Below are 19,120 nucleotides of genomic sequence, written 5' to 3'. Positions count from 1 at the left end.
ATATTACAGCTGATGCAAGACTTATTTTCCGTGGTATTACTCTGACAGAGAGCTTACACATCCTCTCTGACAACTGCACCAGGCCTGCAGGGGGGATCTCTGGCCTTTTGCAATGCACCAATCTCCAGTGTCATTTTAGTTCCAGATTACAGAGTCCATGCACCAGTATCTGCGAGGCTGGCTCTCTACAAGGCTTCTGCAACACCATGTGGAATCTGACCTTTGACCTCATGCTAACACGTCAGCCGGAGAAAACAAGATGTACAGCATGATCTATGACAATACCAGCGTCATGTGTTTTGACATTTAGACCTGACTATACATATATTGCTTTTCATATAGTCCGAAGGCTTCTGCAGTTAATTGGTATTCTGCAAAAAAAAAAACATGTTTTGGCTATTGAGCAAGCTGAATGGAGGGGAAATCTCATTATCAAACTCTCACCAGTGAGCTTGTGCAATGTGTGACCAGTGTTTTTGGAATGACGCTGATAGATTTGGCTTGTTATTGAGTCCTCTATTAAAAGTACAGTTGCTGAAATGTAATTGGCAATGCAAAACCAGCAACTAATTTTCTATTAGTTTCCATATTGAGGACTTTTCTGATAGACAGCTGGAACTCAGTGTCACATGACTATGCCCAAATATGATAGAAATGTTATGAAACTGTTCTGTATAAATGATTAAAGTATATGTCTGGTGATATTTTTTTTATTGTCAACAAATCCCATGAAAAGACCAAAGCCAACAATGAACTGATCCTACTAATAAGTATTGCCTTGCAGTCAAAGCTTGATACTGTAGATTATTCATCTGTGCTATGGACTTCCATTGCTGTCCAAAAACAAAAACACATAAATGAGACATTTTCCTTCATTACCATGAACCTGGGCACTGTGGTTTATTTTCAATCCCTAATACATTGTTCTGCTGCCGTAAATATGCACTAGAGCGCCAAATATGTATTAATCCGCAGCTGAAAATAGTACCCAACAACTACACTATTTACTCCTGTTTTAGTAACGTTTGTTAAAAACTACAGTGCCAAGCTGTTTTAGGAAATCACTTAGCCTTTTTAAAAAATGAAAGTATATATTTATGACTTGTTTTCAAGCCAAAAAGATTTACATTTTCTGCATCTTCCTGGCTTGGGGCTGAATGGAAAGTCTGAAAGTATCGAGAGATGGACAAATGCATTGTTGTTTTTTGTCTTTTCATGGAATTTGTTGACAGTAACAAAAATACATATTGTTATTGAATATTGCCAGCCTTATCCTTTAAAAGAATAGTTTTGGGAAATGCACTTATTTGCTTTCTTGCAGAGAGTTAGATGAGAAGATTTAACTTCCAGCCAAGAAATACACAAGGCACATAATCCCCTGTAAAACCACAACATGTAATTTTTACATTTTGATTTATTAAACAAACAAGATATAACATATTAATTAGGAAGCTTTTAAGATGCCGGTAGGTGGATTGTGCTACTTTTGGACAGAGCCAGACTAGCTAGCGCCCTCTGTTTCCAGTCTTTATGCTAAGCTAAGCTAGCTTCATTTTTACCATACAAACATGAGAATGATATCAATCTTCTCATTGAACTCTTGGCAAGAAAGCAAAAAGGCACATTTCCCAAATATATTGAACTATTTCTTTAACTCACGTCTTAAAGAAGTAATGCCATTTGCAAACTTCACCTCAAACTCAAACACTGACATAAATACTAATTTAATGTTTTAAGTAAATGGTTCTTCATCAAACTCCTGAACCAAAATGAATAGAAAATGCACTACCATACATTAATATGGCAAAATAACAACTTAAACATACTGTCACATTGAATTATACAACACAAATTGTATTTCTAAATGTACTGTTTTGCTTTACAAGTCTTTGATGTGAAACCCCACTAAGAAAAAACACAACAGGCCTGCACTCCATGATAACAATACAATTACAGGACATTATTGGCCATGGTCGTTGCTTATTTTGACAAATCATGCCCATGCAAGCAGACCCCCTTTGGGAGCTCCCTTGTCTACACCACATCCTAGTGAGTAAGAGCAGCTCCAGACGCTGATGTACTCCGGGCCTTGCCTACTTCTCCACACCTACCCCACCGTGTCATCACGGTCAGGGCTACTCGCTGAGCCGTAATTACCTCAGGCTGACACACACAACAAGGGAGATGCCTTCAAGTAAACAGTCCAGATTCTGGCCTTGCTCACTTCAAAGCTGGAGCATGCTGATAACAAAGCAGACTCTGGAGAGTCCCCCCCTCCCCTCCCGCGGAGAGGGTGGCCGGGGCTCACGGGGGGCCGATAGTGGCGGTGGTGTGAGAGAGAGAGAGAGAGGAGGTGTGAAGTGGCTTTTGGCAGCACAGCACCTGCTGCGTCTTCACTACCAGGCAGCTCCTCGCCATTTGTCTCGACTGACCGGTTAGCTTGGACTGGGGGATTAGAGCTGGCAGGGGGTTCAACTAGGAGGCATGTTGATGGGGAGGGGTGGTGTTGAGAGAGGTGGGGGGATGTTGTTGTGTGATCGGACACACCTTCTGTCATCCCAGTGGAACATTCCAGCTGTCTGTGGCAACTAACACTGCTGTTGTGGGATGATGACGTGTCTGCCCCATACAGGCTCTGGATTCATATCCATTCCTATGCTTAGTGGCATGTCTCATATTGATGCTATCATCAGTGATCTCTATTTAGTGCTACTTCAGTCACAGAGGCCTAAATTAGTGTTAATCTGGTTGTCGTTAGCATTATCTCCTAATACAATCCAAATGCTGCTTGTTGCCTTTAAAGTTACAACTTATCCCACATCACTCAGTGTCTTCCCAGTCTCTTATCAGCCTTGGTTTTCTTTGCGACTCATGACACAGCTGGATCAGGTCTCCTGTGATCAGTCCACTGGAATGAAAGCATCGGTGCAGACCAGGCACTCTCCGAAAAACTCAAAGGCTGTGGTGAAGGCAGAGGAATGCACCAATGACAGAAGATATTTGTGGCAGGGAAGACTGTGACTACTAGCTTGGAAAGACAAACAATCTGTTTCTCGGAGGGGGATTGTAATATTGATGCAGTGTTTATAAGACTCATAATTGCAAAACATCACTCCATGCAAGTATTCAGCTGCCTGGTGGGTTACGTTTGAAATGTTAGAGAGCCGAAATATTTCCGACTCAGCAAAACAGGAAAATAGCAGAGGAGTTTTCACTTCGCTGTGGACAGTTTTGTTGGCTACTGTTGTAAACATTGTTGCATCTATTCTGTTCCAGTGATCACAGAGAAATTCGATTCGAGCCACGAAATCATTTATACTGAAATTCTTTTTTAAACTGTCTGATGATGTTCTGCCATTTTGGTTATGAATGCAGATGGTATTTCATGGATTCATTATTTTTAACGTTTAAAATCTGTTTAAGTAAAACAGTAGCTCATAAAATCTTTCTCAGGCAATTAACACACTGTGTTCTTTAAATAAAAACAATTATAAAGGATATCCATCAACAGAATAATTTTTTGTGTGATAAACTTTTTGTAACTTTGGCCCTGGTGCAGACTGTTCAAAGGACTGGCTTCTTGTCTCATCAAACAGGGGACATAAAGCACACAGACTGAATGAGTGACTCAACTGGAAACTGAAAGTGTTTAGTTAATCCCATGGTGACATGCCTATTAAGTTTAGTGGTACATGTACATGTGGAAATTTTGGACAGGACAGGACAGGAGGACAGGTCAAGAGATCACTACAATCAGGGGTTCATCCTTTAGTAACCATAAATATCACAAGAAATCTCATGGGACTCCAGCTATCAGATATCTCATGTACAAAGTTGACATTTTAGCCAGAGGTCCTCACAAAAGGTCCAAAATGGATGGGTTCATCCTTTGGGAAGCATGAATATGCTCCATAAATTTCATGTCAGTCTGTCCATTACATTTGTGAAAATTTAATGAATTAATTTAATTGCTGTTTACATGGAGTTTGCATGGTTGTTGTATTGATTGCATTGTGTTGTAAGGTGTTTCCAAAGTTTTTGGTCTTACAATGAAATGCACAAAATATTGGGAAGAACTTTATATATAATGCAATCCAAAACAACATACAGCCTCTATAAATGTACCAAAGACCTAAGTCAACACAGAAACAACTAATGTAGTCTGAAAAAAAAAAAAGAACATGTTATGTGAAGCAATATTTCCTGCAGGGCTGCTGTATTGCATAAAATCTTACAGGTGTTTCTATTTTTATTGTTGTGACATTTTATATTGTACAACATTTGTGATTTGCTACTTAGATATGCATCATGCAGCAGTAAAGATACAGATAATCTACATAACTTTTTTTTTTTTAATCCACTGAGATCCTTCGAGCAAAGGAGTCCTACCCATCCCCAGAGAAGCTTCTCTGGATGTTCACATCCTGTTGAGGCTTGTCAGCTGAGTACAATACCCAGAGTCTGAATAATGTGGCCGGGAGCTAGTTTATTCAAACACCTTTTGTTCGTCTCCATACTCACCTTTTCCCTTGACTGATGATCAGATAACCACTAGACAGAAGGGAAAAAAAATCCAAACTATCTCTAGAGATGCCCTAGCCACCACTGGCTCTTTGCAGAATGTGTCTCAGTGGATATTGTAGACTGATTTCATACCCCTTCATGGTTTGGGGCTAACACATCCATCTAAGAAATCCAAAAAATTCCTCAAAGCAACATATTCAAGTCTTAAATGTGTTGTGGATGGCGCCTAATACCACTCGGAGGCCCAATGTCATGCCAAACTACAGGGCCAGCATTTCTCAAGCCCCCAGAGTATTCTGTTTCACTATTTACCCATAAGTTAAGAGAGGTCATGCAGTAATGTGTGTGTCCCCAAAACAGCTGCCCTTTGATGTTGGTACCTGGGACTCTACAGGGATACGCATATTTCTATGACAATTTAGATCCAGTTAGTTTTGTGCCTGAATGGAATAGTTTGACATTAGATGTTAAGTTAGATGAGAAGATTGATACCACTCTCATGTCTGACTGTTAAATATAAGCTTAGCATTTAGACTGGAAACAGGGGAAAACTGATAGCTTGGCTCTGTCCAAAGTCAAAAATCTGCTTACCAGCACCTATAAAGCTCACTAATTAACATCATATATTATATCTCGTTTCTTTAATCTGTACAGAAACCAAAGTATAAAAATGACAAGTTGTGGTTTTACGAGGGGTAATTTCCTAGACTGTGTTTAGGCCAGGAGCAGTGACCAGCGGAGACTACAGGAAGTCACTGTGCCCAGCCAAGAAATAGTCGCAGACATAATTCCCAAGATATAATGTATTTACTGAACTTTAGATGTGCTGGTGGGGAAATTTGTGACCTTGGGACAGAGCCAGGCTAGCTGTTTCCCCCTTTTTCCAGTCTTTATGCTAAGCTAAGCTAAATGGCTGCTGGCTGTAGCCTTATATTTACTGTACAAACACGAGAGCGCTAGCCATTTCATCTAACTCTCTGCAAGAAAGAAGAAAACACATAGTTCCCAAAATCTTGAAGTAGTCCTTTAAAAAAGCCATGTCAATATCCCATCCTATCTTGTTCTTTGTATTTTAAACATCCAGCAGTCCCCTTGCTCCATTTTCAACTCATACAACAAGAATATGTGTTAAGAAACGTACCTAGTGCTCAGGGCATATCTGTTCTGTTTTGCTGCTTTGTTGAGGCTGTCCATGCATGTTTGCTGTGGAGTGTAAAACCACTTAGAAAAGGCTGGTGGCCAGACAGTTTTTCCCAGCCCTGATTCATCATAATTAGGTCACTGGCTCGGTCTGCTGGCCTCTCAGGGATCATCTCACACTCTCACATACACCAGTGTGCACCGCCAACGCCGCTCAGAGATAATCAGCGAACAAAATAATAGACCATAAATGTGCAGTAATCTTCCTCGTATATACCTGCAACCTTCTTTTAGCACAATCCATGTCTATTTATTGTCTTGTGTCTTGTCTGCTGCTCTTTATCTGTCTCCTCATGTTTGATTGGTATAGATTCAGAGAGTGAAATCAATTAAGGATAATAGCTTTCACCTTGCGTCACATCACCAGTGGACGTCATGAAAAGTGCCCAGTAACATTTTCTATATTCAGAATATGTAATGGGTTTGAAAAAAGTACATTTAGATGCACAGCGCTTCCCACAACAGGTAAACACAGTGAGGATATTAATTTGAATAAATGACTCGGGACACAGCTGTACAATTAGAAAGTAAATCCCATTTCCATGTTGATTATTTGTCTTTAAAAGTCTGGTGCGTTCTGTTTTGTAATTTCTCCACCTTATCAGGATGTGAATGAACGCAGCCACGGGTGCGATTGGACCCAAACAGTTGGTAAATATGCAGCTGGCATAGCCCTAGCCCACCGTTAATTTGTTGCTTAGGGCAGAATTGATTGTGAACTAGTATAATCACCTCTAAAAGTGGAGATCCAGTTTGAGTATGTAGTGCTTCTGCCCAGCCTGTAGCACTCACAAGCTGGATGGAGTTACCTTAAAGATCCTGGAGGACAAACAATCATATGTGCTTTAATTAAAGTAAACATTTACCAACATTGCTTATTTAGAGGTTCTGAAAATCCTCATTATTGTTCTCCAGATCTGTCTTTTATCATCTTACATCTCCGTCATTAACTGATACTGTGAGCTTTTTTCTAATTTAAATGACAAAGGAACTATTGGTGCCTAAAATTCATTATGATAACCAGTTACTGACAAGCTACCATCCCGTTTGAACACAGACAGTATATGTGAAACTCCAGTGGGATCAATTTACTTGTAACTTCTGATGGCTGTCAAAACATTGTCTGAAAGAGGCATACCAACTTTTGTGTTGTCTTACTAAATTAGGAAAATATTAATATTGCATGTTTTTGAAAATACTGCTGCTGAAAATAATGATCAACACATCTTTCTTGTCGTGAATACAAAATGAAATGAAATACCTCCACATGATCTATTTATAGTGATAAAGTAGAACAGGTGGTACACAAATAATGGTGATATAATGATTTGGTTCTTCAGTAAAAACAATTTTTCATTCAAGTTTGTTTAAGCAAAAGAGATAACCTTGAATATTTTATATAAAAGTTTCATGCCAAACACCAGATAACATGCAAAGAAAACTTCAGAAGTTTTGACTTTTCCCACTTGACACTACAATACAAACCCAGTCTTTTCAAGTTTATCCACTTTGGAGAGCTTTTTGGAGAGATACATTTCATACACATCTGTGGTTGTAAATGCCGACATAGAGGACAGAATCCGTTCTAGTCTTTTAATCTGTTCGAGTGTGGATATGACCTTGGTTTATCATGAATTTTGCATCAGCAGACGAGTGGATCTATTGTAATTATTTTAAATTAAAATTAAGCTCTATCTGCTGAAGATTATGATACAATTAAAAGCTATAGAACAGCTACTAAATTAACCTTGTGGTGAGATTGTTTTGTCAACTACAGTTTGCAAGGTCAACAATGCACTTTCAATTTCAACTTTTAAACCAACATGAATGAGAAGTCCTTAAAGTGCTCAGAAAAACAATTCCATGACAACCAAAGCAAATTCCTTGTATGTATAAACCTACTTGGAAATAAAGCTGATTCTGATTCTGTGTGATGCAATTGAAAACTCTTGACCAACTACTAACATGCTGATGTATAGCAGCAATGTTTACCATGTTAACTAGCGTCTTAGCATGCTAACATTTGCTAATTAGCACCAAACACAAAGTACAACTGACATTGACATCCATTGAGCCAGTAAGGCTAAAAACGTCTGACACTAAAGAATTCAGGGCAGTTGTTTAGTGTAACAAGGCTGTCCGGATAATTAGGATTTAACAGAAAGTGTAATTACATATCATCGCCATAGCAACAAAATGTAAACATTGTCTTGGCCCAAAAATGTGTCCCTGAGGAACTCCAGATATGATGTTTGCTCAAATGAAAGATGAGTTTTCACTGGTGAAATAAAAGTTTCTGTTTGAGTGGAGGGAGATGAATCAGTCAAGCGTAATACCACCCAGTGCTTACGGCGTTCAAATTTTAAATTGGATGATCAACGGTGTCAAAGGCAGCTCTGAGGTCTAAAAGGATTAAAAAATGAGCAATTTGCTGCATCCGCTTTTCAAAGCATGACATCATCATTATTCAAATAAAAAGCAGGTTCTCCCCACTTAGTATGACAGTGGCTTCACATCAAACTATGAGTCTCCTGCACCACTTTGTGAAACTGACAACCATTCAGAGGTCCCTGTCAAAATATTATTTGATAACTCTGATGTCTATCACCTTGTCCTGAAAATGCAGTGGAGAGGACTGAAAACATTATTCGCCTGGATGGTCTCTATTCCCGTGGAGGAAAGGGACTCGACTGTGGAGAGCTGCATGTTGAAGGAGACACAATCCAAATGAATTGCCATCTTGTGTCACTGGCAGCTAGTCATCTCTATATATGCATGACACAGCTCATCTAGCATATTTTGAGAATACTTAATTATGAATAAATTCTCTGAAAGTTCGAGGGGTTTGTTAAATTCAAATTGGAAAGACATGACCAAACTGTGAGACTCAAACTATCCAAGTTAAGTGCCTCACAACACATGATAAAGATAAAACTCTTATTTTAGTTTTTGTCAACAACGTTAACTCCTCTGTAACTGGAGTATAAACAGTTAAAGAATGATTAATAACACAATATAACACTGCTGTTATCATATTTAATGATTTATACATTTATACACATCAACAAATCCTTGCAGTGTATTATAAAACATTTATTAAGTTTTAATGGACATCACAGGTGGGTTTAAAACAGTTTATAATGTGTTCAAAACACTTGAAAGCATGTTCAAGGTTCATTCTTGGCTTCTCTGGAAATAGTAGCCTAGTTTGACTAAAATAATTTCTCAACTCAAGGTCCACCTACCAGATTTCTTCCAGGGCTTTCAACCACATCTCATGGCCTTCATTGGCGGCAGGAGTTTGCTGTTATCATGAGTGTGAAGAAGCATTTCAGCCCGTTCTTTTTCCAACCGACGTTTCGTCACGCCCCTCTGTGTCAGATAAACACGCACAAGGTATCACTTTAGCCTCTGTATTAGATGCACAGGGCTGCCAGAAAGCCTTTATGAAATCAGGTGACGTAATGTAAAGAGTGACAAAGAGCAACAAAGTCCACTTAAGGAGGAGTTGGGGCGGTTGGATGGGTCAAACAAACCCAGGACTTTGACCTGGGTTCGTGTCCCGTGTGAAACCAAAAGTTAATGTTGACTTTAAAGTTTTAAGTTTTAAGTTATATTACATGTCATGTGACTTCCTACTGCCTAACCAAGTGTTTTTTTTCCTAAACCTTACCACACTTGTGACGTTACATCGTTTCAGAAGGCGTCTCCTACTAACACCAAAGAGTACCTTGTGCGTGTTTATACGATGCCAAGGGGCGTGACAAAACGTCTGGATTTGACGCCCTGGGAATGAGAACGCATTGAACATTTACAGCATAAAGAAATCCTGTATTAATAGAATAAAGATGAATAATAAATAGTAGTAAATATAAAATGTAGTTAATAAATATAATACATAAATACTTAATATTTCATACTCGTGAATATAAAGATATGTTTTAGCCTATATGATAAGTAAGTTATATTGTCAAAGATTCATTAAGTATTTACTTTCTGAAATCTATTTTACCATATAAAAATATTAAGCAATAAAGTTTTTGTGAAACTATCCATGGGAAACTAGACAGTTAAAGAGAGCTATATCACGGAAAAGCTAGCTGCTGAGATAACCACGGCTAACCTTAGCTAAAATTAAATTTACTCACTGATTTTTCCCTAGCTGTTATCTGTACATGACAAATATCCACTTTGATGATCTTGGTAATCCAGTTTGATTTTTCAAGTAACTTAATGAGGCAGTAGCTAGCTCAAGTCCAATCATGATGGAGAAAATAAAAACCAATGCTAAACTCCTGCTAAAGCTAACTAGCTAAGCAGAGTAGCAGTAACTGCCATCTCAGCTTTTGACTCTAGTGGGATTCATGTGATTTGGTGTGGTTAAACTCTTTTTAAATCACATATTTAAATGTGTTAAATTGTAGATTAATTTATTACATTGACATTTACATTAATATTAATAGCAAAACAGAGATAGGCCTACATGTAATCCCTATGAACTACAGACTTTAAATAGTCAACTTCACTGCTTCTGTTGTTAATGCTCTCTTGCAGTGCAGTTGAATGCATTAATGAGCACTTAAAAATGTATTTACAGCTGTGTGTTATGTGTGCTGTAAACCGTTTATTGATTGTTTATATACTGCTTATAAATGCTAAATAGGGTGCATAAAATAAAAAGGACAACTTTCAATCCGTCAAATCACCTGTGGCCACAAAGGTTGTTTACAGAGATGATCTTTTACAGCTGTGGTCATGGGGTTTAGTGGGTTGAACATTAAGGAGGGAATACAATCAAGCAAATATGATCACAGGATCCTTTGACAGCTGACCTCTGCTCAACAAGAAGGCAACAAAAAGAGACCGCAGAGCTATTGATTAAGACAACACAGCCTCGTCTGTCTCCGCTGGACTCTTCACTTCAGTGCTCATAATGACACACAGAACAAAAATCATTTCTGACCTACATGGAAGGTCACGCGCCTGCAGCCTGCCGCCTGCCGCCTGCCGCACATCAATCGTCAGCTCCTTATTTTTTCTAACTAAAATGCAATTTCTTTTAAAGTCTTTCAACAACAGTTTTTGCCCCTTTACATTAACCCTTTTACTTTAATGAGATAAACACATAACACTATAAGAAAAAGAAAAACTTCAAAAGAGTTCATCTTCCCTGGTGATTAAATTATGCTCGCTCAGTCTGCATGAATCCAATTTATTAACAAATAGAGCGCCGATGCAAAGGACGCTACACAATTAGAGGCAAACAGTATTATCTGGAGAATATGCACCTCCAGCTGAAAAGCAGCGCCATTCTAAGTAGCTACCCAGTCACTTGAGGAGACAACAAAAATGAAAGAGAATGGTTTTTAACAAGATGCGGGAGCTCAATAAACAGGCAAACATTCCTCCAGGCGGTCGGAGTAAAGGGGAATACACAATCATCTCCTTTCTTATGTGGCGAGGTTAGAGAGGAGGGCTGGGGATCACTTCCCGGCTAGGACAATCAGCCCTCAGAGGACACCCTTAACTTTATTTGTTCCACTTGATGGTCATAAAGGAATCATGCTCCCTGATTCACCATAAAGTCAGCAGGTTTCTGAGACTTGTGCCCTGCTTCACATCTAACACACTGTTCTCTGAGGCTGCTCTGGATTTTTATGTCACCATAAGCACTTATGCGTGTAGAGTGAGGACATTTATTTTACATGTGATATAATTTATGTGATAAAATAAAGAGTATTATGAATTCAGGCTTTAATAATAGTGACAAATCAAAATAATGGGCTGCCAAATGAAATGTATAGACAGCTAAAGTAAGGAAGATGGTGGCAAAATCAATTAGTCGATTAATCAACTACTGCAGTAAAACTATTTTTCAAGCAAAAAGGCCAAAAAGTATCTTCTTCCAGCTTCTCAAATGTGAGGATTTGATGCTTTTCTTTGTCATATGTGAAAGTAAACTAAATGTCGTTGGGTTTTGGACTGATGGTTGAATAAAACAAGCAATTTGAATAGATCACCTTGGGGCTCAGGGAAAATATCACCATTTTCTAACATTTTATAGACAAAATTAATCAGTTAATTGAGTAAATAATCAGCAGATTAAACAATAATGAAATCAATTGTTAGTTGCAGCCCTAATTTGCACTGAGTATGATAAATTATATATGTTAAAATATGTCAAATATGTTAATTTTCGTTGACTTTTGGGAAAGAACAACTCAAACTTATCTTCACTATATTTCACTGCTAAATGAAATGAATAGACAGCTAAAGTAAAGTAGGCACTGGCAAAATCATATTTTATTTGCAGTGAAAATGATAAGCGACTTAATTCAGGCCTCAGATATGTTCATCCTAGTTGACTCTTGGGAATAAACAAATCAAATTTAACCTTATCTTCACTATATTTCAGCACAGAGATTCTTCTTTTTTAATCTAATTACAAAAACACCCACAGGGTATCTACCTGCATTTGGCGTCTACAGGATTTGCAACTTAAACACAACAGTGTGACTATTAACAGTCTCCACACCTAACAAATATTTGATCTCACATTCTTTAACACATCGTCTAATAGCCATATGCTTTAAAACAAATGAGTTCCTGCTCCTTCTCCTCCCACTATCATCACAATGCCTAAATCAAATATTCATGTTGGAGGGGAAAGCATTTAACACGTTGTTATCTGAGAAATCAGTCATGCAGTTAATTGTTGTTGTAAAAAGCGAAAATCTTGCAAGATTATGAAGCTAATTGGCATTATGCATTCATTCTTTCCTTGTCTGACACCGGTATGATAAAGTGTTGCCTATGGAATGAAAGATATTAGATTCTCAAAAGAATAGTGAGGACAAACATCTCCACTATCTCAGCAGTATTAGAGTGCCCTCTCGATGGCACTTTGCTTTTATGAGGCAAATCATCTGAATAATAGGACCTGCTGCTTGTAACGTTTCCACATTAGGTCATAGCTGAGGTTTCTACAGTATCAATGGACCTGTGGCTGTGGTTTGCATCTTCCTGGTTGCACCTGCTCTTCAGTGAGGTTGTTGAAGAGCCCCGGAGCCACCTGGCCCAATCCAAAGTGCGGCAGTGAGCACCTGGAATAGCTTCATGGTGACTCACGGCGAGGAGAATCTACCTACAGGGGAGTTCAGCCCCTCGCAGCGAGAAAAACAAGTGTCTATTTGTCAGATCACATCTTTCAGGTCAGCAGCTTTTGGGAATTAGGGCAAACGGGAACACACTCTGTGATTTGTTAGAAAGAGTTCAACTTTGACTGTATCCCTTAAGGCATTGCACTTTTTGTGCTCTAATCTCTATCTGCTGCAAGTAGACAGCATATGGTTAAAGACAACAAAATGTAGCCCGAGGAAGTGTATTTAATCCTCGATGGCAAGCATCCCAGAAATTCAAGGTTGTCAAAGCAAATGCAAATGTGAGCTTTTTGTGAAAACATATTAAAATCTAGATATCCGAGTGCCCTGTGCCCCTGCAGTGATTGAGCAGTAAGATTAAGAAAAAAAACACATTTTTCTCAAGTTAGATACATCTAATTTGATGACATGAGTTTCAAAATTAGGATTACTTGCTAAAAAGAACTACGCCCCTGCATTTAAACTTTACACACACTTGTAAAGAAATGGGCCCTCAAAGGGTATAACAAGTGAGTGCAGATCAATATAGCTAGTATGTGTTAAATTTCAAGATTGTTTGATGTCTGGACAGGTTCACAGGGAACAGGTTCAGGCCTGATTCAGAGCTGAGTCACCTCTCTCCTCATTTTTACATCTCCATAACATGAGATGGTGCAAGCCGGATTAAATATCGTTTACTTTTGTGCAAGTTATTCCGTTTGAAGCGTGTGACAATCAATGAGTCCTGCTGAGTCCTGCTGAAGGAGCTGCTCACACACACCAAAGCAAGCAGATGAAAAGCAACTTGAAAGATGCCAAACATTTTTACAAAATGTCATGAAACTTTATTTTTAAAAGTGTCATGAGAATATGAAAATATCAAAAATCATTCAGCATCACAGTTTTCACTGTTAATATACAATCATCTCAGTCACGCTTACATTCAATATATAAAAATAAAAAAGGAAACATACATATTATTGCCAAGTAAAACTGAGGCACTTGAGAAAATTTGTTTTGCTATTTGAGTGCTGGCAAACTGTTTCTAATGACTGTGCAAAAGTTATAATAATTTCACCCTAAAAACTAAGTTTGCACTTCCCTAAGTAACAATGGCTTCAGTATCCCTCTAGTTATATATATTTATACTGTCATTCATAATGCGCCTTTTGGTATTGTTTGTGTGGTTCCTATAAAAAAGTGGAGGACTGCGTAACAGCCATTGAGAGACACTGGTACAAACACTGCAGATAACATTGTGAAGGCATATAAAACATTCTAGACATGCAGAAAAGTGCATGAATAGCACAGGTAGGTGAGTACATGGTATGACAAAGCTTGGCACTGATTGCAATCACAGAAACACTGCTTGAAACGAGAAGCACGTGAGCGCAGAGTTATTTCTCACTCTGAAATGAAATCGACTGCTCGTAGAAAAAAAAAGTCTTTGGAACAAACCCCCCTCCATGTGATTCCCTGAAAGTTCTCCTGGGCTTGGAAAAATATAGAAGCAACAGAGGGTTTTTGTTTTTTTTCTGGTGGTGAAAAAGTATCCCAATTCAGTGTGCTACACAACAACCAGATTCCTCATGCTTGTGCAGAAGAGACATCCTGGAGAAGGTTTTGGAGCAGTTCTTGCATTGGTATTTTTTCACATCCGAATGGGTCTGTAGGTGAGCCCTGAGATTGGACCTGTCCGCAAAAGCCCTATTGCAGTGAGGGCAGGAGAACGGCTTCTCTCCTGTCAACGGAGAAACGAGAGAGAAGACATTGTCAAGGATAGCACACAGACATATTTGAATGAAAATGATGTTACAGATGTATCTTGGCCTGCTATTTTTGGCAGGTTGCAACACAGTATCTTAAAGAAAAGCATTCTGCTGAGTAGATTCTGTTGCTGATTTACTGTAACATGACATTTGTCCAAAAAAAAGCAATATTTTTCTCTTCAATAAACCACCAAATGGAAACCTACAGGAAGTAATAACATTCTGAGAGTTGAACATAATATTTTTTACAACAATATCAGCCTCGGTATAAAAAAACGGTTGTAAGCTGTGTAACAGGGTCTACTGTCCCTGTAAAGGCTATTAAATCGTGTACCTGCTTGAACACAATACGTCTGTGCCTGCAAAAGCCCTCAACAACTATTCTGCCTCTTCAGTCAGTAGGCCCCTCTGTTATTCCACATTCACTCACCGGTGTGCGTCCTGATGTGTCCTTGGAGCAGCCACGGTCTAGAGAAAGCTTTCCCGCATATTTTGCATACACAAGGCAAAGTGTGAGTCCTGATGTGCATTTTGAGAGCTCCCAGGCTTACATACTCCTTCTCGCAGTATTTACAACTGAAGGATTTCCTCGTTTGGGCGTCGCAGTGCAGCTGTTTATGCTTGAGCAGTCCAGAGTACGTGGAGTAGGACTTGCTACACAAACTACATTGGAATTTCTCTGCTTCCACTCCGTGAGGGTCTGTCAGCTTGGGCAGCATCTGCTCGTCTTCATCACTCCTCGGGCTTTCAGAGCCGCTGTGGTCCTTAGAGGAGGTGTCGGAGAGCGATGAGGGGTATCCGGAGATGGGGGAGAGGTCACTGGGCAGCGGAGACAGCGGCAAGTTGCTGGTAGTCCACACTGTGATGGGGCTGTACGCTGCCGGGCTCAGGATCTCCGGCTGGGGGATGACGGGCAGGGCAAGGCCCCTGTAGATGTGCGGCGTGAAGAACACTGAAAATTAAGAAAGTAAAATTTGAGGAATGATCACGTGTTGCCTGTCATCGCTTGAGCGAGGAGCACAGATTTCAAAAGTTGGTCACTGAGTTTAAAAACAATAACTTTTACAAAGTAAAAACGCGACTGTACGTAAGAAACATAACTTTGTAAAACTTTGTAAAGTCAGACAGGTCATTTACTTTGAAAACTTTACCTGTTGGGCTCTCCAGCTCACTATAATTTGGCTTCTTTGCGGAGTTTATGTGTTTCTTGACCAGAAAAGAGCGTGGCATCTTGAAAAACAAGTGGACAACTTTTGGCAAACTTTTTTTCTTGGAAAATATAGCGGTGAGCGTCAGTTTACTGTGTGAAGACGGAAATCCTTATTGCTCAAGTCCAGTGGAGTGTCATTGTGCTGCGCTGCGCTCTTGGAAACAGTGCAGCGGGAAGCTGTAAAGAGCTGTAAATACTCCCCATCAGGTGCATGGGAGGAGCCATCCACTGCCATCTACATATACTGGGAGCTCAAACCAATTAAATCTCGTTTTTACCATGCAGCTTTAAAAATGTGCTTTTAGCCTATAAGAGCGCATAACACCCCGAGGGGCTGGGTTAGTACTCTAGTTAGACAGGTGCTTTGTGCTAGACTTGAGTGTGTTTCAAGGATGCAAGTGTAGGTTACATGGCATCATGCTGTTGGCAATGGATGTTACCCAGGGTGACAATAAGAGCAGCAGCAGCAGCAGCAGAAAATTACCGAAATAAAAGCAACCAAAAAGTACAGAGCATTTAAAAAATATATATACCTGCTGTAACTACAGAGAGATCATGAAAGAGTGAAGTGCCAGGAAAAGAAAAGAGCTACAGGGTGAGATAGACAGGGTTATTTAAAATGCCATTGCTAATGCAATCACTGCACAGAGTGTGCATGGTGCTACTGATGATTGTTGTGTTACAAACACTCTGGGGACTTGATAATCCTGTATGGGTGGCATATTTGAATTGGAGAATACCAACACCAGCACTCCTAATGATGATGATAATGACTAGACTGAAGGAGAAGGGAAGGATTATTGTCTATATGTCGACACATTTTCTCACCAAATCTATTGAACAGATACATTTATGACTTCATGCTCAAACAACTGCACCAGCCTGCATGCTGCCATCCACATCTTCATTCTGTGGCATCGCCAATGGATGGCCTAGCCTAATGCATTTGTGTGTGGAGAAAGGCACACATTTCCTTGTCTATAATGCAATAAGGCATTCCTCCTTGAAATGTAAATTTAAGTGTAGTTCCCTCTCAAGGTCAGACTTGATACCATAATCAAATTTAGCCCTGCTGCTGCTGAACTGGACAAGGAGAAGCAAACTTAGCAGTCTACGCCCCCTTGTGTTCAACTCAGTTCTTCTGAGAGAGGCATGAGTTGAACATCTTGAGGTAACAAGGCATAAAAAAAGAAACACAAAGGCAAAGGCTTAGCTATGGTGATATTGAAAAGCAGCTCCTGGAGCAGTTTGATTGGCTAGGTCAGCAGATATGAAAAGCTCCTTATGTCTGGGGCAAGCCTTAAGTTAATTGTGAACTGCTTATCTTATCTAGGAAACATAATTGCAGATCATGAATAGTTTCCCTTTGTGCCTGCTTGGATTATAAAGGGAAGGGAAGGTTATCTGTGCATAATAACTCCTGGCTACTATCACACATTCAGCGCTCAGTATGGCAAGTAGGATGGGTGAGGAATGGTGGCGTTTGGTGGTGATCCAGCAGAAAACGTTGTGCACCGTAAAAGATAATGCTTTGAAATCAATATTACCCACCAACCAAACCATATCCAAGAGAAGCAGACCATGCATGGCCAGGTGAAAAATGCCTTCTTGCAGTTTTCATGCTTCAGTACTGTTCTCTGCATTCAGCGCATGTGGATGCTGTTCTACTGACAGCAATGAAAGAGGGAGTGAAAGCATGGTGTGCCGACTCAAATCATATCACTGATTCTGAAAAGCAGGTGCTGTAGTGTATGAACTCGAAATCAATTAACAGAGAGGCAGCCGTGTATCCTTGGCCCTGCATTGTGTCATAGCAGGACAGTGTTTCTATCTCTGGAACTTCAAGATGTGTCTGTCTTTTGTCTCTGATGTTGTGTTAATGCATGGGGTGTGGCACTTAGACATATGGCAACGCCCACTCTGGGATTCATTATCCAATAGATTTGAAATCCTGTTCAACCACATGACCAATGACAATTGTACACCTGTTCTCGATTGACTATGTACGTTGTTTGCCTCATGTCTTTGTCCATTTTGACTCTGGTGAAGACACAGTAGTGTTGAAACGTTTGTCTATTTGCTCAATTAAAGGATGCAAATCAATCATTGTGCTCCAGTCTCTGTTTTTCCTTTGGAACTTAGCTGTCCTCAAACTGGCAAACACCTGATTCAGCTGTGTATTGCTTAGAGATGCATGGAGAACCCTGTTTCAGGATAGTGTAACACCAGCAAAAATGCGCTCAATTAAAACATAAACATGCTTTTGATTTCTGGTCAACCACAGGTAAAAGGATACCATTTGCTTTGCTTTTCAGAAACAGCAGCAGCAGCTTCTCAATACAACATCCAGGCATGTGTCTACTAGACAGTCTAGGCATCTTAATATTCTTTTATGTTCCAGCAATGTGGTTAAATTCTAGACAGTGTTTTGTTGAATTCAAACTTGCATATTGCCTTTCCATTCCTCATTATTTTCATTTAATGTAATCCCGCTTATCTTGCCTTGAGTTTTTAGGAGCGGTCTTTGTATAAGCTTTTAGCCTCCTACCTCTCCTGCACAGGCTTTTGTTTACTTTTAATCCATGTATATCTGAATATATGTAGGTGTAAGTGTGTCTGTGTATATGTATGTGAATGACTTTGTGTACATATCATCTTTTATAATAGCTGTATTAATGTGCAAACAAATAAAATAGTGTATAATAAGTGTACAGTATGTAGCCTACAGGAGGTCAGATTGGAAACTTGGTTTCAAATTTGACATTTTTATCAGTGACATTAAATATTCACAACTGAATAAACAACAATCAAAATTAAAGTTTAGCTTAGGCTTGCCGACAGTGCTGGCAACTATTAACACATCTTGATTCAAATGTTGGTCATTTTTGATTGGGGCATGGAAGTATGTGACATCACCTTTTTTCCAACTGAGCTCCGCCCACTTGAAAACAGAGATAAAAGCTCAACAGAAATATCTCAGTGAAACAACCAAAAGTGATCCAACTTTGGCAGCCTATTCTTTTTGATAATATGGACCCCATAGTAAGAAGCGGACTGAGAAAATATATTTAGGGATGCACCAATCCAACCTTTTCTTTTCTGATGCAAATTTTAATACCTCAATTTATGGTGTGAGCTGATAACGAGTACCGATCCGATACCAGTACTCTCTATTTTCTCTATTGTGGATCGCAACGTCATGGCTGATACTTGATCCACTTGATTGGCTCAGAATCAGTGCTGCTCCAGATCCAGCATATCAGTATCAGATCGGGACA

At 39.4% G+C, this 19,120-nt stretch overlaps 1 protein-coding gene across 1 annotated transcript; it reads right to left on the bottom strand.

Moving 5' to 3' along the window:
- Positions 1 to 13,685: 13,685 nt before the first annotated feature.
- On the bottom strand, positions 13,686 to 17,872 carry snai2 (snail family zinc finger 2). The gene is made up of 3 exons (XM_044220128.1): positions 15,784 to 17,872; positions 15,063 to 15,584; positions 13,686 to 14,604 (listed from the first exon to the last, which is right to left on the bottom strand). Exons 1-3 carry the CDS (start codon positions 15,860 to 15,862, stop codon positions 14,423 to 14,425), a joined length of 783 nt encoding a protein of 260 aa, XP_044076063.1. The 5' UTR covers positions 15,863 to 17,872; the 3' UTR covers positions 13,686 to 14,422.
- Between the last annotated feature and the right edge of the window lie 1,248 nt (positions 17,873 to 19,120).

The sequence above is a fragment of the Siniperca chuatsi genome, linkage group LG13, assembly GCF_020085105.1.
Source record: "Siniperca chuatsi isolate FFG_IHB_CAS linkage group LG13, ASM2008510v1, whole genome shotgun sequence".
Taxonomy (NCBI): Eukaryota; Metazoa; Chordata; class Actinopteri; order Centrarchiformes; family Sinipercidae; genus Siniperca; species Siniperca chuatsi.
Note: the sequence above shows the minus strand (reverse complement) of the source record. Positions and strands in the feature narration are given on the sequence as shown.

Excerpts from the sequence above, each read along its gene's own strand:
- snai2 (XM_044220128.1), bottom strand. The coding sequence starts at position 15,862 with ATGCCACGCTCTTTTCTGGTCAAGAAACACATAAACTCCGCAAAGAAG. Across the intron at positions 15,585-15,783 it reads TGAGCTGGAGAGCCCAACAG|TGTTCTTCACGCCGCACATC; the intron begins GTAAAGTTTTCA and ends CTTAATTTTCAG. Across the intron at positions 14,605-15,062 it reads ACACATCAGGACGCACACCG|GAGAGAAGCCGTTCTCCTGC; the intron begins GTGAGTGAATGT and ends CTCCGTTGACAG.